The sequence below is a fragment of the Corythoichthys intestinalis genome, chromosome 2, assembly GCF_030265065.1.
Source record: "Corythoichthys intestinalis isolate RoL2023-P3 chromosome 2, ASM3026506v1, whole genome shotgun sequence".
Taxonomy (NCBI): Eukaryota; Metazoa; Chordata; class Actinopteri; order Syngnathiformes; family Syngnathidae; genus Corythoichthys; species Corythoichthys intestinalis.
In genome coordinates, this window is record NC_080396.1 from 37970673 (window position 1) to 37993317 (window position 22645).

General features: G+C 39.1%; 1 protein-coding gene across 1 annotated transcript; it reads left to right on the plus strand.

The window, feature by feature from the left end:
- The first annotated feature begins 2275 nt into the window (after window positions 1–2275).
- Window positions 2276–21853, plus strand: dalrd3 (DALR anticodon binding domain containing 3). The gene is made up of 13 exons (XM_057829963.1): window positions 2276–2767; window positions 5475–5782; window positions 8739–9052; window positions 10567–10625; window positions 10718–10819; window positions 10897–10961; window positions 11231–11289; window positions 11376–11458; window positions 15594–15720; window positions 18630–18688; window positions 18794–18910; window positions 18993–19061; window positions 20749–21853. The coding sequence occupies exons 1-13, from the start codon at window positions 2522–2524 to the stop codon at window positions 20866–20868; spliced, it is 1728 nt and encodes a 575-aa protein (XP_057685946.1). The 5' UTR covers window positions 2276–2521; the 3' UTR covers window positions 20869–21853.
- Window positions 21854–22645: the final 792 nt, after the last annotated feature.

Here is a 22645-nt window from a genome sequence, read left to right on the forward strand (position 1 = left end):
TTGGGGGGGGGGGGTGTCACCGATTAACCATATACATACTGGTATTAGTACTTTTCTTTATTTTTACAAGGTGGAAAAGTGTACAACTTTAATGGTGCACAATTTACAAGCCTCCGTGTTCTTTTCATTTGCATACCATGTACAACCAAGATTAACAAGACTGACACTTTTTGACCCCACTAGTTTACACTAGGCGACGGCACGCCTACAAAAGGGGCGCTGTCTTGTCGCAACCCAATAAAGGTACCGATAGAATGTGAGTCTATTAAATTGTCCTTGCATGTATGAGTTTCTGAACACTTTTCGAATAAGATAAACAATTGAGTATACACCCCTTACATTTCCGCAGGTACAGTGATGGCCAAAAGTATTAGCACCCCTGCAATTCTGTCAGACAATGCTCAATTTCTCCCAGAAAGTGATTGCAATTACAAATGCTTTGATAGTAATATTTTCATTTATTTTGCTTTCAATAAAAAAAAAAAACACAAAACAGAATGAAAAAACAAAATTCATTATCATTTTACTCAAAACGCCAATAAGGTGCCGGACAAAATTACTGGCACCCTCAGCCTAATACTTGGTAGCACAACCTTGAGACTAACTGCGAACAACCGCTTCCGGTATCCATCAATGAGTTTCTTACAATGCTCTGCTAGAATTTTAGAAAATTCTTCTTTGGCCAGCTGCTCCAGGTCTCTGAGATTTGAAAGGTGACTTCACCAAACAGCCATTTTTAGATCTCTCCACAGGTGTTCAATGGGAATCAGGTCTAGACTCATTGCTGGCCACTTTAGAAGTCTCCAGTGCTTTCTCTCAAACCATTTTGTAGTGCTTTTTGAAGTTTGTTTTGGGTCATGGTCCTGCTGGAAGACCCATGACCTCTGAAGTGGACCCAGCTTTCTCACACTGGGCCCTATATTATGCTACAAAAATTTGTTGGTGGCCTTCAGACTTCATAATGCCATGCACATGGTCAAGCAGTCCAGTGCCAGAGGCAGCAAAGCAACCCCTCCACCATGTTTGACTGTGGCGACCATGTTCTTCTCTTTGAAAGTGTCCTTTCCCTCCCTCTCTATGTTGATGCCTTTCCCAAAATGCTCTATTTGACCAGAGAGCATTCTTCCAAAACGTTTTTGGGTTTCTCAGGTAAGTTTTGGCAAACTCCAGCCTGGATGTTTTGTGTCTCCGGGTCAGAAGTGGGGTCTTCCTGGGTATCCTACCATAGAGTCCCTTTTCATTCAGACGCCGACGGATTATACGGGTTCACACTGTTGTACCCTCGGACTGCAGGACAGCTTGAACTTGTTTGGATGTTAGTCGAGGTTCTTTATCTACCATCCGCGTTGAAATCGCTAGTCAATTTTTCTTTTCCATCCACATCTAGGGAAGTTAGCCACAGTGCCATGGGCTTTACACTTTTTGATGGCACTGCGTACAGTAGACACAGGAACATTCAGGTATTTGGAGATGGACTTGTAGCCTTGAGTTTGCCCATGCTTCCTCACAATTTTGCTTCTCAAGATCTCAGACAGTTCTTTGGTCTTCTTTCTTTTCTCCATGCTCAATGTGGTACACACAAGGATGCAGGACAGAGGTTGAGTCAACTTTATTCCATTTTAACTGGCTGCAAGTGTGATTTAGTTATTGCCACCACCTGTTTTGTGCCGCAGGTAAGTAACAGGTGCTGTTAATTACACAAATTAGAGAAGCATCACATGATTTTTCAAAGGGTGGCAATACTTTTGTCCGGCCCATTTTTGGAGTTTTGGGTATAATTATAAAGATTTTAATTTTTTCCTCCCATTCTATTTTGTGTTTTTTCATTGCAAGCAAAATAAATGAAGATATTACTACCAAAGCATTTGAATTGCAATCATTTTCTGGGATAAATTGAGCATTATCCGACAGAATTGCAGGGGTGCCAATACTTTTGGCCAGCACTGAATTTAATTATATCTTTTAATGGGACCACACTGTAGATATGACTCTTACAATACAATAAAAGTAGTCAGTGTACAGCAGTGTACAGCTTATATCCCAGCGTAAATGTGTTGTTACCTCAAAATACTGTCGTTATTGTTAGTACTAGTATTATTATCAAGTATTGATAAATATATATATATATGTATATATATATTTTTAAACCTCCGAAACACCGCACATACCCAAACTGTCGTAAAAATGTCACAAATCAACGCTTGCGCGGTTGAGAGGCGCGGTCAGTTTTTGCATGTACTACGCATGCGCCACTCACGTTCTGTCGGTACTCACATTGGGACAGGAGTCCATTGCGGAAACGGACTCGAAGGGGAACACAAATTGGAGTCAATAGTTCCGTTTAAAAAAAAAAAAAACACCCGATGCGCCCATGCCACTTGAGCCAATATTTGACATCGACGAGCACTCGGTCTTGTCTGTTCTCTTTCAACGCTTGAATGGACCGGGTAACCACTCAGCAACAACACGGATGTAATATCATGGCGCCGATGTGCTTGTAGCTGCACCCGTTTGTATTGTTATGATAACGATGGAGAACACCGAAGAGTCATCTTCACCCCTCCGTATCACTCCCACGGTCCGGGCGCTGAGCTCCGCACTGCGGGCCACGCGTTGTAATGTCCGCGACTCCGGCCGAAGAGACGGCGACAGGATTTTCCCGGAGCCGGAGAAGCTATGGTTCAAGGAGAGCAGCGCCAAAAACCTCCGAACCCGAGATTTCTTGTCACCGAGTTCCATGTTTAACACGCTCTTCGCGGATGGTCAGGTTGGTTTCTGGCTGCACACATTATCTTCCGTTTGGTACTCAGCATTGATTTAAAAAAAATAATAAAAAATCAAACAACGCAGAAGACCGATGTGAACAAAAAAAGGGAAATTTAAACCGAATAGTTAGCGGTTTTGTGTTCTACAGACAAGTTCACAGATATGTAAACATACAGTTCTAAAAAATAACCTCAATTTTATCATTTACAGTACTTGTCTTTGCTATTGATAGGTATTTGCGTATGATAGAATAAAATGGACATTTTCTTTTATTCTATAAATTTACCAAATGCCCAATGCAGTCATAGTAGCATTTGCAAAAAAGGAAACTAAAACTCCTGGATGAAATGTATCTAATGAATTTTGAAGTAACTTATTTATTACAGATGACAGTGTTGTGTATCAGTTTCCAAAACTAAAAAACGAGCTACTACACACATGGCGTTATTTACTGTACATTTCCATTATGAAAAAAATTAAACACTCACTATCAAGGTCATAGTTGTGGCAACATGATCGACTGGACAGTGTGCTTGAGGCGATGATTATGTACCCACGAGTGCCCAATCACAATATGGGTCACACAGTCATCTACAACTGCAGTTGTTTATGTACAAAAAAAAAAAAAAATACTATACAGCATCTTGGGTTGGCTGGCGTCTATTCCAGCTTACATTAAGCGAGAGTGACAAGTCCAGTGAGAGACTGGCAATTGTCCTAGCCAAACGAATTTGACGTCTTTCACCGTCGTCAACTGTACCCCACTCGATAATGACCGCAAAATTTCTCAGCGAGTAATTTTTTATTCTTATCTTCATGTATTTCAATGTACAATTGGATGGTAAAGCACCATTGGCATTTAGTTAGATAGTTGGACATCAACTCAGCGTTGGTGGCCTGCGACATCATAAAATATCAACTAGGGCTGTCCCAAACGACTGATTTCCTCCCGATTAGTCAGCCGACTATTTTTTACGATTAGTCGACTAATCTAATAAATTTTTATTTTTTTTTACTAATTTAATACTGAAATATTTGTTTAAAGCTTATTAATTCACAAAAAACATTTTGGAACACCTAAATTCTTTATCAACGTATAAATAAATAACATAAATATCAATAATAAATCACAAACAATGAGGTCAAATGCTGCTGGCATTAACTGCTGCAAAAAAAATGTAAACGGAAACATTGTGACTTCACCTTTTTAACAGGAGTCAAAACAATTCTTACTCTTATGTCATTGTCTATATTGTTCTAAATGTTAAAATGAATTGCAATGTCCCGGACAATCATTTTCAGAATACTTTGTGTGAGTTCAGATGCTCTTTCCGGTGTGCATTCCGCATTTTTTGGGGAGGGGAAAAACTGTTCAACTTTTGTTTGTTTTAACCTGAAGATAATGCAGAGGGCACACTGAAATATTACCACAATTATTTTGAATGAAAGGCACACATACCCACAGTAACAAAAAGTAAGTATATAGTATTAATTTTATAGTATACTACTATATGTAAAACTTTATAATATTAAATAACTAACATTAGTGCAGTCATGGATTACAGTAAGCAGGTCAGTGGTGTTTCCATATATATTTTTTATTATATTATGTATATACAGGATATATGTATATATTTTCCCTAAGTGGGAGCTTCCATGATCCTAATAAATTTAATAATAATTTGAAAAAAATATATAATTAGATTAATTATTTTATTAAATAAAAATGCGCGTTGATACGACGCACATAAAGGCAACTTCCATTTAAAAAATCGTTAGAGTTGTATGGATTTACAATCCGCTAGCTTGTTGTTTCTTGTTGTCTTAGAAAATTATACTTGGGTGACGGCGCTTCAAGTGTTCGTTTATAGCCGACGTGCTACCGTGGTATGCGAGCTCAGCTTAGCAAAGAGTGCACACAGTGGCACCCTCCATATTTTCCTTGATATAATTCCAGACTCTGGCTATTCTGGTCCGCTTTTTTGGCTTTATGCCGCTTTCACGTCTTACAATCTCTGCCCTTTTTGGAAATTGGCGGTGTTTTCAACTCCTCACCGGCGATTCACTTGGCTCGTTGTCGTCGGTTCGTCTGGGTTCGTCCGATTTCCTCCTCGGGAAGGCGGCGGCGTGCATAAAAACACCGAGAGGCGTCGGATGGCTCTTTAAGGATACTTTTATTGACCAAAACTAAAATGTGGGGGATGAAGTCACTCAACTTGGCGCTACCCGCTCACTTTTCCAACTCGCCGATCTCGCTCCCTCTCTCTTGCTCGCTCGCCCACTTTCTTCCTCTTTGCTCAATCTAACAACGCCGGTCACATTGAAATAACAGCGGGCCCCTTGGGGGTGCCAGTAACAACCGCTTGTATCGCGAGCGCCCGCCATTCTAAACATTATCCGCATGTAATTTTTTTTAACCTGTCATTACCCGTCGACGGTATGTTTTGCCCGTTGACGCATTTACGTCATCGATGACGTCGACAACGTCGACTAGTCGGGACAGCTCTAATATCAACATGTGTTAATGTAATTTGATGACTTGCTCTCTACATGCAAACCAAAGCATAATTCCAATGTATTCTAGTTGAAACAAATTACGGAATAATAGACCTACAAGTGCAGATAATACTGCTGTAAATACTTACTTTTTTTCCCCGATCAATGCACCAATACTGTTAAAGTGATAAACAGTTTTTATCTCCACATAGGTTCCTCTGGCGGTGATGTCCAGAATTCTCTCTGTCCAAGGCCGAGGTGTTCTCCCTGTGGCGGGTGGGGAAGTAATGGATGAAGGTCTGCGGGTGAGGGTGGACCGTGCCGCAGCCTTCAGGGCAGTCCTAGAGGGCGGCATAATGCAGTACCTGACACCACCTGCGCAGAGGGAGGGCTGCGTGGTGCTCAACTGTCCAGCCCTGCACCCCAAACCTGAACCACCGACTCCCGAGAGCCTGACTTTGGGACAACTTAGGACCATTCTATTAGCCGACCACATGGGGGCACTGTTAAGAGGGCAAGGGTGAGTACCCCTTTATCCTGTAGTGACCCCTGGCTACATCGCACTTCAATCTTTGTGCTATCGTCCATAGTTGTTTAAAATAAACAAATAAATACAGTATTTTATAGAGCTGTCCCGATCCGATCACTTAGTCTCACTCCCTCCTGCTGCTTTTCTTGGTCAGGCAGTACGCTGGAGTTGCTTATTAAAGTCAACAATGATTGACAGGAGTTAAGGTTTCATTTGCCAGAGAAGCTGGGAAGCCGAAACATCAAGGCGCCGTATGTGTCAATCATCGTTTAGCTTGTTAAACACTTGCTGTGGCAACGCATTGTGTGTAAGTGAGTGGTGTGAGCGGATTTGAGTCGACTCACTAGTAAATCACTCAATTTTCACATCAGAAATTTAATACTTGAGGAAAGCATGCAAAATCATCTGAATTTTACTCAACAAAGCAAGTTTTGAATTTTTATAGAATCACAACTTATTTAGGTTGAATTCAGATGTCACTATTGCTTCAGCACGTCCTGCCGGCTATCTGGCCCTCGTCATTTTTAGATTGAAATGTGACATAAAATAAAACATGTAAAAGCCAATTTTTTTTGTATGGACGCAGAAATGTCTAAATTACTAGTTTTTTTTTTTTAATTGTAAAAAAAACTAGCAGTTTGCTGAAAATTACCTGATTGTTTGAATGTAAAGTTACGCTATTGTGTATGGATACAAAATCCAACATGGCGGCCATCACAAAAGAGCTTTATAAGTTGAAAATTCTTGTAAATAAATGCGTAAATCTCGGAATTTTTATAGATATGAACGTAAAACAGTCTAGATTCTTGGTTAAAATAAAAAACTGGGCAGTTATCATTCATTTTACGTAAATATTTCAAGTTAAAGTTACGCAATTTTTTTCAATTCATTTCATTTTGTTTTCATGTTTCAATAGCATGGTGCTATTTTATATTATAATTACTGTGAATCCTCGACCAAATCACTCTTGAGAAACCTGACCTGCCTGCTTGGATGCACTAAAACGTTCGTCCCGTTTCCACCTAAATCCGGCGTTAGAACGCAGCGTGTGTTTGAGTTTATCGCAGTGAAAGCTGCCGCGACGCTCTGCCTGGCCCGGCTCCTTATACAGTGTATACAGTATATATTTATATGTATACTGTATATACATAAAAGTTTTTTTTATTTTATTTTTTATACGTTGGGAGAAAAAAGTGAAAAAACATGTCTTTAATGTATCTCTTTCCAATGCTAAATCTGAATAAATACCTTTCACTTATCGCCCCGGGTTCTGGTCCCCATTAACCGCAAAAAAACGAGGGATCACTGTTGTACCTCACATTTGATTGAAATTGTCAATTAAAGTCAACAGAACTTTATTCATCCCCAAGGGACTAATATAAAGCATGGGAGACAGTTATTCACTTTGTCAGTATATGCTAAAGAATAAAAACAGTGCAAAAGGCAAGATATATAGCTCAGGTCCAACAGTGAGTTGTGTGTGTGCATGTGGCTCTGAATGGGCTTAGGCAGAGTTGATTGTGGGTTCCTGTACGGGGGTATGAGTGGGTATTGAAGGTTGTGCATAAAGGAGCTGAATGGCCCCTGGGACAAAAGTCATTTTCGTCATTTCTGCAGTTTCTCAGTTCTGCAGCAAAGGTAGCATACAGTTAGGGCTGCAGCTATCAATTATTGTAGTGTTGGATTAATTGATGAACTAGTTAGTTTGACTAATCGAGTAATCGGAGAAGGAACAACCATCCATCCTTCTGCAGCTGGGGGTCGGACAGCCAAGGCCCCCGCCTTTGGCTGCCGCCCAACTCCGTACGCACCCGACCCCTTTGGCCCATCCCACAGGTGGTGAGCCCATGCGAAGGGGAACCCACGTTGCCTTTTCGGGCTGTGCCGGGCCGGGCCCCATGGGGACCAGACCACCAGACGCTTGCCTTCGAGCCCCACCTCCAGGCCTGGCTCCAGTGGGGGGCCCCGGTAACCCGCGTCCGGGCAAGGGAAACTTGAGTTCATTTGTTTTACTCATCATAGGGGTCCTTTTGAGCCATGCTTTGTCTGGCCCCTCACCTAGGACCTGTTTGCTATGGGTGACCCTGCCAGGGGCTTAAAGCCCCAGACAACATAGCTCCTAGGATCATTGGGACACGCAAACCCCTCCATCACGATAAGGTGATGACTCATGGAGGTGTGAAGGAACATATAAAAATAAAATACCGAAATCAATGAATAATAAATAATAATAATAAATGAATGAGGGTTTAAGTACAACAAAAGAACAACTGGCTAACTTGCATAGCAAAAGTCCACTAGCCTAAATGCTATAAAATGCTAACGTTTTTTTCTACAATGCGCTTAAGAAATAATTCAAACACATATTCCCATATAAAACAGCTAAATATACCAATAAACTAAATTACGAATGCATTAAAAACACATTAGCTTAAACAAAAGCTTAGCTTATGTTGGTCTTAACATGGAACAGCTGGATTCAGCCATGTGAAATGAGTTATGTCATATTCACTGTCGTCACTTGAGGGTAGTGTATCCACCCAAATCAATAAAACCAAATGGAAACACTTTCAAAACAAACCATTACAACGCCACTTTAATTGAATGAATACTCGAAGCAGCAAAATTTAATTTGAGTATTTTTTTTTTAAATCGAATTACTCGAGTTAATAGATTAATCGTTGCAGCACTACATACAGTCATCGCCACCCTGAGAGGAGCCACTCAAACTCTGGGAACAGAATGTGTAAGGAGTCCCGTAGAATCTTACGCACTGTGCGGCGGGTCCTTTATTCAATGTTGATGTTTTTTGTTGTTGTAAATTATAGTTATTGGTTCATGAAACACTTCTCATTTTAGAATATTGTCCCATGAAAACTATCTTTTAAATTTTGTTTTGAGAAGTACACCAAATGTGATATGTGTTCCATTTTGGCCTCTATCTCAGGTTTACAGTATCCATGTGCCCTCTGCTGCCTGAAGAAAGTGTCATTGTCAATTTCCTTCGCACTCTGGGAATCGACTGGCCTATATTCCCTGCCAATTGGACCAACGAGGAAAGAGAGGAGAAGATTCAGGAAGCGCTGGAAAAGTCGGCATACCGAGAGAGGGAAATTGAGAGGGACAGGAGGACGAACGGCGGGCCAGGCAAGAAGAAACCAGACAAGGTCGAGAATGAAGGAGCAATCAAGATAAACGTAAAACGAGTGATTCAGGACGAGGGCTTACAAGGATACGATCCCAGCCTCGGAACATGCACAGGTGAGGTACTGTATGGCCAGGTAACCAGGGAAGGTCTTCCAAATGAAGCCGGCACAATATAAAGCATTATGACTGGACTCAATTTTATTACCACTTTACAAAGCAATTAAGGAAAACTTTTGTCAAAATGTTAAAAAAAAAAAAAAGAAAGAAAGAAAGAAAAACAACATGTAAGGGAAGTATAAATTAGTCCAAAATATACTGTATTTTTCGGACTATAAGTCGCAGTTTTTTTTCATAGTTTGGCAGAGGGTGCGTCTTATACTCTGGAGCGACTTATGTGTGATTATTTACGGTCGGGTCGGGCCGACTTCTCTCTTGCTAACTTTTTAAAAAATAAATATATGTTTATATATGTATACTAAAACAATTTATGGATGTTAAATAAAATAAATATTTCGGATAAAACAGAGAAGGCGCTGTGCATGCCTGCGCACGTGAACGCAGTTGTCCCGCTCTCTTTTCAGTATTCCCCTCCGCGAGCATCCTGGTATTTCCTTTTCGATATGGAGCAGCTATAGGAGTGAAAAACAAGCTAAAGACAGGGGAATTGAAAAGCAAACATGCAACTTCGGTAGGAGTGGGATATGGAAAGGATTCAAATTGATTGTTGAAAACGCTATACGGAAACTTGTGTCGGCTTCGCTGAATGTAAACGAATGTGGCGCTTTGGTCTCATACGAGAAATATATTTAACAAACCTTTCCAGCGTTATTTTATGTAGACTATTTAAACATTGAGAAAACTTGCGCTTTTTTCCTGCAAACTCGAGGAGATTAAAATAAATGTCAACTCCACTATCCGCCTGTTAGAACAGACAGGCAAATATAAAAGATGTAAATGTTTATTGAATATCCATCTTACTGTCGTGTTAAATTGGGAGAATTCGTTACAAAAGACAGACTTTAATTTGTTATCATTGTGCATGTATGCACCGGCATCGTCACAAACGTGATCACACAAAACGCAACCACGCATCGCATCCCCGCATTTCCTCCTTCTCCTGAGTCCTCACAAATAAAACATTAAATTTCGTTTTTTTTTTTTTCGGGCTCGTGCCTACAAATAAAACATAAAATTTTGGGGGTTTTCGGGCTCGGGCTGCGTCGGGCTTTAATACCCGCGCGTCGGGCTGGGCTGGATTTTTTAGGCCCGATCTAACTTCTAGCGTCATGTAATGTTAGCATACCGTACACCTATTCAGACTGTTGTTCTCTATTGTATTTTAAATTGCCTTTCAAGATGACATGTCTGTTCTTGGTGCTGGATTTTATCAAATAAATTTCCCCCCAAAAATGCAACTTATACTCCGGTGCGACTTATATACCGGTATGTTTTTTTCCTTTTCATTGCGCATTGTTTGGCTGGTGTGACTTATACTCAGGTGTGAAGTAGTCTGAAAAATACGGTAATCATGAGATAATGATTCAGAGGGAACTGAATAGTGAGATTGATGAATTACTTAAGAAGTGTGTGCAATGAAACCTGTATTTCATTGGTGCGTATGTGTTCAGTCCACAGAGACAGCGTTTCCCATCTGGCACAACTGGACCTCGCCACAGCTGACTGCACCGTAAGACTCCACACATGCACGCTTATGAAATGCAAGGGTCTCCAACAGAGTGATATACCATTGATATCTACACATGTGGAAACATTTTTTAGTTTGCAACGGCAACAGCCTTGCACGTGACTTCCTGTCAGGATGAGTTCCGCCAGCAGCAGATAGCGATGCTGTGGAGAGCCAGTGGGGCGACGCACATTCAGGTAACCGCACACGCACTGACAGACGCGCTCACTTGCTTGTGTTACTATTTTTACCTGCTCATCTCGGGTGTATGCAGAGACATCTGGTGTGTGGGCCTGTCAAGACTCCTGCTTCTCAACTCTCTTCTGCGCAGTACCTGCAGTAAGACAAAGCATCATCATCAACAGTTTTCCTCTTACTCCTTCTCATTCCGAATTCAACTGTTATTATATGTCACTTTGTACTTCACAAGGTAAAATGCACCTTCTGGTAAACTCATTTCCTATATTAAAACTCATTCACTGCCATTGAAGGCAGTAGATGTCTAATCCATTTTGACTTGAGAGTGATGAATCACTGCTAGGCCGTCTCTTACTGTCAATGACAGTAATGAGTTAAAGTTCCCATTTTTTTTGTTGTCTTTTCAACAGGCTTAGAAGAGGTCAAATGAAAGAGGCCTCAGAGATGAAGTACGGGGATCAAGTAGAAGGTGCATGCATGCATGTGTGTGTGTCAACAGGCATCAATAACCTTAGCTGAAGTAAATGAACTGCAGTTTCCCCTCACATTTTGTAGGTCAGACATGGGATGATATCATCAGGGTAATGAGCTCTGCTACAATCAGATTTGAACTTCTCTCAACAGTCCACACCAGTCCGGTAAGTATGCAACACGAGGCCGTCCTTCATACAGTTACGGATATATTATAATTGTTTAATGGACATTGGGAAAATGGGCCAATAAGTGGCTCATATAATTAATTAATGAACCTTGAGATTACATTGTCCAATAACGTAATCTTATTATTTTGCTTAAAGCCCGTCATCAATATAAGATCATGGTGAAAAATTAGTAGAATCTTATGGAAACATTATCACAGCGAATGTGCAGCGTAATTAAAGCTGAAGGTGGTCCAACGAAGTATTAGAGTGTACTAAGATATGATATATATATATATATATACATACAGTGCCTTGCAAAAGTATTCGGCCCCCTTGAATCTTGCAACCTTTCGCCACATTTCAGGCTTCAAACATAAAGATATGAAATTTAATTTTTTTGTCAAGAATCAACAACAAGTGGGACACAATCGTGAAGTGGAACAACATTTATTGGATGATTTAAACTTTTTTAACAAATAAAAAACTGAAAAGTGGGGCGTGCAATATTATTCGGCCCCTTTACTTTCAGTGCAGCAAACTCACTCCAGAAGTTCAGTGAGGATCTCTGAATGATCCAATGTTGTCCTAAATGACCGATGATGATAAATAGAATCCACCTGTGTGTAATCAAGTCTCCGTATAAATGCACCTGCTCTGTGATAGTCTCAGGGTTCTGTTTAAAATTGCAGAGAGCATTATGAAAACCAAGGAACACACCAGGCAGGTCCGAGATACTGTTGTGGAGAAGTTTAAAGCCGGATTTGGATACAAAAAGATTTCCCAAGCTTTAAACATCTCAAGGAGCACTGTGCAAGCCATCATATTGAAATGGAAGGAGCATCAGACCACTGCAAATCTACCAAGACCCGGCCGTCCTTCCAAACTTTCTTCTCAAACAAGGAGAAAACTGATCAGAGATGCAGCCAAGAGGCCCATGATCACTCTGGATGAACTGCAGAGATCTACAGCTGAGGTGGGAGAGTCTGTCCATAGGACAACAATCAGTCGTACACTGCACAAATCTGGCCTTTATGGAAGAGTGGCAAGAAGAAAGCCATTTCTCAAAGATATCCATAAAAAGTCTCGTTTAAAGTTTGCCACAAGCCACCTGGGAGACACACCAAACATGTGGAAGAAGGTACTCTGGTCAGATGAAACCAAAATTGAACTTTTTGGCCACAATGCAAAACGATATGTTTGGCGTAAAAGCAACACAGCTCATCACCCTGAACACACCATCCCCACTGTCAAACATGGTGGTGGCGGCATCATGGTTTGGGCCTGCTTTTCTTCAGCAGGGACAGGGAAGATGGTTAAAATTGATGGGAAGATGGATGCAGCCAAATACAGGAACATTCTGGAAGAAAACCTGTTGGTATCTGCACAAGACCTGAGACTGGGACGGAGATTTATCTTCCAAAAGGACAATGATCCAAAACATAAAGCCAAATCTACAATGGAATGGTTCAAAAATAAACGTATCCAGGTGTTAGAATGGCCAAGTCAAAGTCCAGACCTGAATCCAATCGAGAATCTGTGGAAAGAGCTGAAGACTGCTGTTCACAAACACACTCCATCCAACCTCACTGAGCTCGAGCTGTTTTGCAAGGAAGAATGGGCAAGAATGTCAGTCTCTCGATGTGCAAAACTGATAGAAACATAGCCCAAGCGACTTGCAGCTGTAATTGGAGCAAAAGGTGGCGCTACAAAGTATTAACGCAAGGGGGCCGAATAATATTGCACGCCCCACTTTTCAGTTTTTCATTTGTTAAAAAAGTTTAAATTATCCAATAAATTTTGTTCCACTTCACGATTGTGTCCCACTTGTTGTTGATTCTTGACAAAAAATTAAAATTTTATATCTTTATGTTTGAAGCCTGAAATGTGGCGAAAGGTTGCAAGGTTCAAGGGGGCCGAATACATTTGCAAGGCACTGTGTATGTATGTATATATATATATATATATATATATATATATATATATATATATATATATATATATGTACACACAGTACTGTATATATATATTTTTTAATTATTAAATTTATTAGGATCATGGAAGCTTCCACTTAGGGAAAATATATACATACAGTATATCCTGTATATGCATAATATAGTAAAAATATACAGTACTGTGCAAAAGTTTTAGGCAGGTGTCCTGCCTAAAACTTTTGCACAGTACTGTATATATATGTATATATATATATATATATATATATACTAGGGGTGAAACGGTACACAAAAATTTCAGTACGTACCTCGGTTTTGAGGTCACGGTTCGGATCATTTTCGGTACAGTAAAAAAACAAAATGCAAAATATAAATGTGCTAGTTGTTTATTACACACTTTTGTGCTTTCAACAATAGGAACATTAGCCTATACAAAGCTAGAATTCTGCTCAAAAAGTAGCGGGTATTTAAAGATAATCCAACAACAATTTGCCTTTCAGACCCTGCGTATTGGTCAGCTTTCTTTGTGAAAGAAAGAAAAAAGAAGTCCTGTGCTAAAGAGAAAAGCAATCCCAATGACAAAGATTTTAACATGTATTTTACAAATGAAATGCCTCAATGAAACATTTTTTTTTCTTATGAACGGTTTTCAAAAGCTTTATTGGTGGATTTTCTCAAGTTAAAGCGCCACACAGAAATGAATAATTTTAATTGTGTAAGCAGGATGTGTGTATTATTCTTACTATTTAATTACAGGTGTTTTAGCTCATTTCAATTTATTTTATTTAAATGGGCTATTATTTATTTTGTTATGTGTTTATATTTTACAAATGTGATGTAGTATTCATTTATATTGTATATTTTATGTTGTATAACTTCAGTTCCTATGTGAATATTAGTTCCTACTTGTTTTGTTGTGGTAGGAGGGCTTTGTATTGAACACGGGGCCGTGTTGGTTATTGTTATAGCAGAGAAGACAGCCGTAAATCAACAAAGACAAGTCAACTGTACCCCGATCTACCAGTGAAGAGATCTGATGGACTCAAAAAGTAGGTTACGACTGCATATTAGTTTAAAAATCGACCGGATCCACCATATTATTACACGAGTGACTTCCGGCCCGATCCTAGCTAGTAGTATTGATGCAGCAGGACCGCGTCTCGCGTCAAATAATAAACTCTGCCGTTCTTTTCGCGTGCGTCGCGTTGAGCCGCTTCGGGGACGCATCTATCGCGTGGCCGCACTGCGACTGGTGTGCATTGGCTGATTGACTTTAACGCCCGCGTTTCACTGCGTTCTCGCGGCGGCCACGTTGTCGCGCCGTTGACGTTTCTAGACTGTCCTGTCGTGTTGGTCCTCATTATAGTAGAGAAGACGGAGTAAATATAATCTACACAAAGAAATTGTTACCCGATCGACTCACAGCCTCGAAAAGTAAGGGTTATATTACGTCAGAAACTCGTTCGGTACGCATCCGTTCCGAACCGACTACCACGTACCGAAACGGTTCAATACTATTACATGTACCGTTACACCCTTTATATATATATATATATATATATATTTTTTTTTTTTTTTTGGTGACTTCTTTCGTTGGACCGGGCAGAGTATTTATATCTTAATAGGCAGTTCTTGAAAATGAAGTGCAAATTGATTAATCTTAAAAGTTTTACATTACTGACGTGTAAGTGAACCTTCCGGATAACACTATGTGGAGCCAATGTATCATAGATTCATTAGTGCTTCACTTTGAGCATCACAGATGCAGATAAATAAAAATAGGACACTTGAAAGATGGAAAAGGTAAATAAAAAAGTAGATTGATAGGAGTTACATAATAAATAAAATATAGGTTGTCACGTATATAGATGAAAGGTAAAAAATTAATCAATCAATCTTAAATTTAATAGCACCCTCTTCTGGTTGCTACCAAGTAGTGTAATCATTTTGCTGCTATTGCTGATAATGTTTTGTGAAGAAGGGATTAAACTACATATCATTATTATAGCAAATGTTGATCAACTGCATCGTTTTGTACTAATTGAAATGCTACCCCAAAAAATAAGACCCATTTACTGTACTCAACTCAATGACTGCCTTTGACAGCTAATGACCTAAAATATCCACACACTGGCATTTTTAAAGGTATTGCTTTTTGAGTGAGTCCACATTTTTCTGTTAAGGTCACGCTGGATGTCCAAACAGAAGGAGGCGTATCCACCAAAGGGCCGAGAGGCGGCGTGTTTGTCATGTACAACTGCGCCAGACTGCACACACTATTCGATAGCTACGACCGAGGGGTGGAGAAAGGTGAGAATCAAGACCTTGAATTAACAAAACCATTCAATCAATGCTGAAACACAGAGCAGAAGCTCTGTGGAAACATAGTAAGAGATACAACAATACAGTAAGGTTTCGGCCACTGGCCATGTCTCATTATAGAATGTGAGCAAAAGAATATAGTTTTATGATGACGGGAAAGATCATGAGAGGATAACTTAAGTTGTTATCATCAGATAGTAATTGATTATGATATTTTTCGGACTATAAGGCGCACTTAAAATCCTTAATTTGTCCCAAAAATTAACAGTGCACCTCATGATCCAGTGATCCCTAAGCATGAAATCTGGTTGTGCTTGATTACCTCGACCCTATTTGTAGTAGCATGACTTTATACTTATACTACTCAAGAATTCCATTCCTCATTCAGGAAACCCATAAATAAGACACAAAAAGAAATAATGAATAAATAAAACAATAATTACAATGTTACAAGATAAAGAAAAAAATGACTGCATGTCATACATTGATGCACTAGTGCGCCTTATAATGACGTGCGTTTTATGTATGAAAATAACCTCATTCATTGATAGTGCGCCTTATAGTCTGAAAAATATGGATGGAATATCTGATGAATATACTATGAATCTGCTACAACTACTACCCTGCTACTGCAATGGGCTGGCGACATATTTAGGGTGTACCCCGCCTACTGCCTGTAGTTGGTTGGGATTGGTTCCAGCACCCTTGTGAGTGGCATGGAAAATTGATTAATATGAATCTCTTTTCATTCATTTTATATTTAACATTAGTTAATAGAACTTTAACTATCAGGCATGAAAATCTCTCACCTTTCGGCGAAATTCGACGGTTTGAAGTCAAAAAGGGTGACCTACGTGAATTGTGTAGATCCGAGGAGAAATATTTAAGGGGGGGGGGGGGGGGGGTCGGGAGATTTTTTTTTAGTGTCGGATGCTTTGTATTCAAGTGGGGAAAGCGGCACAAAGGCCAAAAAGCATACCAGAGTGCCAAAACCTTGACTTATTTCAACGAAACAAAGGAGGGTACACTTTTGTGTCCTGCCTCTTCAATGCCAAGCTTGGTTGCACGTCGGCCATGAATGAAAACCTAAAGCGCCGTCACCCAGTTGTAATTTTGGAAGACGACAGGAGACAATTACAAGTCGGCAGATCGTAAGTCCATCTAACTAACTAACGACATGTTTTATTGAAGTTGCTAAGCCTGTCACGATATGCAATGAGTCCATTTATCGCACGGTAAATAAAAATGAGGGCGGTAATTTTCACGGCTGCGTTTTATCGCCGCCCGCGCGCGAGCATACATTTGTGCGTGCGTGCTGATGGCATATAAGACAACAGTTCCTCTCACAGATGTTTATTGGTCATCAACACGCTGTAGAATTAAAGTTCAGACATACAAAATAAGGAACTACATCTATATTAAACACTGTAAACGTTAGCATTGCTCCATTGAGGCTAATGGAGAAAAAAGACAACCGACTTAAGCCTGCTATAAAACATTGGCAGTTTTCTCCGAAATACAAACTTGCGGTTAAAAGGTGATACTTCAAAAATGAAAAATCACTGGTTAACAGCATTTGCAAATGGAAAAAAAAAAAAGATTACTGACACCACATGCAGTGAAAAAAAAAAGAGTTTTTTTGCGGAGTGTAAAGCTTACATTTAGCAATTTAGTGAACGTACTTTCGGTGAACATTTCAAAATAAAAGCACGTCATGTTCGTCATATATATAACAATTTCTGGAGTTCATCCCACATACTTCAGAATTCAGATTCTATACTAACAATAGCTTTAAAATGACACCCTTTATGAAAAATGATTGCCAATGAATAATTATTATACTACTATTATATATAGTGGTATACTATAATATTAATGCTAGATATTTTTTGTAAGAATTGTTTTGAATCATGTTGGAAAGGCGAAGTCAGTGTTCTGAATCTGTTTACATTCCATTCTTTTGTTAGTTAATGCTATCATCTCATTGTTTATTTGTAATTTATTGTTGTTATGTACGTGTTTATTTGTTCTTTGATAAAGAATTTAAGTGTTACAAAATGTTTTTGTGAATTAATATATACATATGAGTATATATAAAATTTCATTGCTAAATTTGTAAAAAGAAAAGGCAAAAAAATTATTAGATTAGTCGACAAATCCTAAAAATAGTTGGCTGACTAACTGGGAGAAAATTTATCGTTTGGGACAGCCCTAGTTGTACAGTGTACCGGAAAATATTTCCTCCACACCCTTCTCGCCTTTTTAACCTCTGACCCATTTTCAAACCTGAACTATAAGTGACTGGTTTTATAAACTGCACCAACAAGTTATTTGAAAAAAGGGGGGCAATTTAAAATCTTTCCCAGGTGACAATACATGCTTAATGTCAAGCTACCCCCAAAATCGAGAATTACAGTACAATTTTCGCAATTTGTTGTCTTGCTGTGAGCGACTGCAAGTGTGAGATGGCAGATTTTGTTACTATGACGACTGTAGGTGGAACAGCTTCTACTACAGGAGCAGAGCCCAGAGTTGGGAGAAAAAAAGCGAGCATCCGTTATCACAGTAAAACATTTCAACATGTTGAAGCTGTAGTTTATACACTACATGACACTGTGTATTGTAACCAACAAAAATCTCCCGCCGCTGCATAAACAACTTCACTAGACAAACAAAAATTATGCCGCTGGTAGCAAATGCTAATCAGTGCACACAACAAAACTAAACATAGCCCAGTTTACCTTCTGAATTTTACATGACAGCATGAGTGCCACATGAAAGTGTAGCGCTACATGGGTGTACAGAATCACTCGCTCACAGATTTTATTCAAAAAATCTGCATAAAACAAAAGTTTTACCTGGTTATTCCAAATGTGATGATTTTGCCTTTTTTGCAGGTTTGTACCCAGAAATCCCTGATAGCTCAGATCTGGACTTTTCTGCCCTCAAAGAAGAGGTATACTGTATTAAATTATTTTTATATTGAAGTGAAAAGTTTTTCCCATTTCACCATTCATTTGACGCTACGGAACCAACTCGCAGCATGTGTTTGTTTTGACAGGGAGAGTGGCTCCTCCTCTTCAATTACCTCATTCCCTTCTCTGAGCTGCTGGACCAATCAGGACAAGCATTAGCCTGTGAAGGGGTAGGGGCTCGAGTCAGCCTGAAAACGGAACAGGTCAGAAAATAACCAGTGAGGGCATTTCACGTTCAATGTCGAACCTTTTATTGAATCTCCGTTTATCTGTCCCCATGCTCAGATCTGCAAGTTTTTGGTGTCTCTCAGTAAAGACTTCAGCTCATATTATAACAGAGTCCACGTCCTGGGGGTGAGGCCACGTTTGGAGTTCCTTGTAGAAAAATCATCAGAAACGAGTACAGAGAGTGTCACCAATAACTGTGGAATCTTTAAGGCCATATATGCTCCCTTCCCTTATGTATTCCTATTTACAATGTCACTTCGCCAATTGCAAATAATGGATATAGGAATAATTAATTGCAGAGTCAAACTTTCTGCATATTTTAGTGGTATTTTAACATTCAGAGCCGTCATAAAAGTGTACGTAAAAAAGAAAGTCACCATACGATTATACTTGGACAATACCCCCAAAAAATCTAGTTAGGATGTACAGTGGTACCTCGACATACGATCAATCGACACACGATCTTTTCGATGTCTAAAGTAAATGTTGTCTGTTGTGCAACACAACATGCCTACTGTCCGCCGCAGCTGACGCCATCGACAGAACATAAAAAAGGAAAGTAAAAAATCCTCTCTCCCTCTGTCAAGTCAGCCACGCGGTGTGTTCAGGTACACAACACAAAACACATCTGCCACATTAGAACCATATTTGCTACATTATTACAAGAGTTATTACTACTATTATTATTCAGTAATTAGGTTTTGTATTTTTATGCTCTTTCTGTAATGCGCTACGCTACTTATAGATGGTGCCAAAACCCTGGACAATCGCATAGAAGTACCGTATTGGCCGAATATAAGACAGTGTTTTTTTACATTGAAATAAGACTGAAAAAGAGGGGGTCGTCTTATATTTGCGGTCTAGACATTGTACCCGTTCACGACGCTAGATGGCGCGAGATATCATTGAAGGGATGTTCTGTCATGACAGCTCTCAGCTACTCTTCCCATTCACGACGCTAGATGGCGCCAGATACCATTGAAGCGATGTTCTGTCATGACAGATCTCAGCTACTGTCATGTTTAACCAGATTGCATTGTTTTATTGCAATGTGTTTCCTTATTCAGATTTGTTTCAAGACTACAGTAAGTTAGACTTCACTTTGATGGTTAATGCAGTTATTGCAATTTTGTTGTTTTATCACAATAGATTGGTTTATTTACATTTCAAAAACCAGAAGCCATTCATTTACGGATGTGATTGCACTTTAGTTTACATATTGAAATGTTCAGATATTAAGATTTGAATGAGGCAAAATAACATGCTTTTCTCTCAAATATATTGTTAGAATCGTTTGTTTCGGATGTACTATAATTATTTTCTGTATAAAAATTAATTTGGTGTTCAAAAAGTCGTTTTTTTCAAACTTGAGTCTTGAAAAAGAGTCGTCTTATAATCAGGGCCGTCTTATATTCGGGCCAATACGGTAATTCATCTGAAGGAAATAGTGTAATTCGAAGTGATTCTTTGTAATTAAGAGATTGCGGTAAGATTTAATGCTGAGAATGAGCTAAATTTAGCCTGGGTCGTTAGGGGAAGTTGCAGTGAGTCATTTGTATGTATGTTTTGCTTCGAGTGCATTTTTCCAAAATTATAATTGTGAGTCATTTATTTGATTTGAATACATCTAATGTTGTAAGATTAGTTTAAAATGACAGTGTGTCACTGCTAGCCTTCCAAGTTAAAATTCATGTAACATCTATTACCAAAACTGTGAATATCACTGTCCGCATACTGTAGTTGGTTCCACTGTATATAAAATTTGTATTCTTCTTGAGTCATGTTTGACATATTTTCCTGTCTTTCCTCCCAGGAGCCATTGCCTCATCTCTTCAACCAGATGTTCTGCCGCCTGTATCTTTTGAGAGCTTTGCGAGAGCTCTACCACAGCGCCCTGGAAACCCTCAACCTTCCCCCCATACGGCAACTATAGCCTCCATGTTGTGTGTATCGCTCGGCCTCGTCTGCCACTCGCCTGTAGCATCGTATTCCAACAGGACACTTGACTGCATCTGTTTTTAAATCTCAAATGAACATGTTGTGGTTAACTGCTTCAGTTGAGATGTTCTCCTGAGGCCAATAGGTTGTGCACCTAAACACACCTTACAGTAGTTTGAATCTCTTTTTAATGTGATGCCAAATTTCATTTTCAAACCCTTGTCCTTGTGCCAAGTATATGATCATTTCATTGTCTCAGCGGTACAACAACAAAATCTGCTTTTAATGAGCTGTATTCCCGAATTCATGTGATTTAGCTACCTTCTATTTATGAATGCCAGATGAATATTTATTACAAGTTAAAACAAGCGTGTACAGAAAGCTATTCAACATGTAGGATGAATCTTCTAAATAACAGTTTTCATATGATTTAGCCTAGTCAGGCCATCAAACGAATGCACGAAACCGCATGAACATATTGTATATGAAGATTTTTCTTTTTTGAAATAATTATTTATAAATGTATGGGAGGGGAACGTCATGATTCATTATTACTTTATATGTTACCAAGTGATCGTGTTGCAATTTCACTTTGCCTTTTAAGCACCGTCCTTATTTTTAAAACAGAAATGCATGAAATTCAAATGTTGATTTTCCTAACCTGTTCACTCCATATTTTTTTAAACGACCTTTTCTCGTTTACATGGCAAGGGTAATTTAGAGAGGAATATACCAACAATATGATGATGCATTCACTGTACTATTATATGCCTGTATGACTATGCTCACAGTATTAAAACAAAAGAAGGATGTTTGGTTTGATTTTTACTCTCATTTCTCAAAACCGATTATTTTGTGTTTTTAAATGCTGTCATTTTGGTGACTATTCTCCTCTCTGTTTAACTTGGGAGTAGATTTAACGTTGCAGTGTAGCAGTTTCAACACAGGGGGGCGATATGTTTTTAGATAGATTGCACCAAAACCTTGATGCAAACACACTGCATGTTGCTTTATGCGTCCTGGAATGGACTGGCTGACCCAAAGAAGGTAGGCAGTTGATATACAGAATAGAAAATGAATGTCCCAGTATAGCTTTATTGTACTCATTCCTTTGGTCCAACACTTTGTATTGCAAAAACTCATATATATTTAATGGCATGTCATTAAATATGCATGTAAAACTTCAAACTGCTGTAGAATACTTGCATTTGCTTTGCCTCCCAGCAGTTTTCAATAAGGTGAATTTTGTTTCCCTCCTATTTACATCAGTGGTTCCGAAATGGTTTTTAGCCTCAGGTTGTAATTCAACTAATATGGCATTAAAAAGGAAATTATGTGAATATGTACTCCATGCAAATTACCTTGGTTCTGGGTCTGAAAGGTTTAGCTGTCAGAGAAGGAAGATTTCAAAATGAGTGACACAGGAAGTTCAATCAAGAAAGAGGAAGTGGGGAAGGGATAAATAAGTAATACGTATAGGAAAAGAAGTGGAAAGAGCAACTTGATAAAAATTAATTAAATCATTCTTATAATATTAGCAGCTTGGACAACTCATATGTGAAGCATTCTGGGAAGAACCTATTTATCTTTTGACTTGCTCGGTGGATTTTACGTGCATGGGATGAAAAAAAAATAGGTAAGTGCTAGCACTTGTCCAAAAATCTACTTAGACTTCCTGATTTATACTCCTGACCTAAAACAATTCTCCCATGAAGTTGGTTTCTGATGACCCAGTCGTAGTATTACTGTATATACAAGAGCAGTCTGTTGAA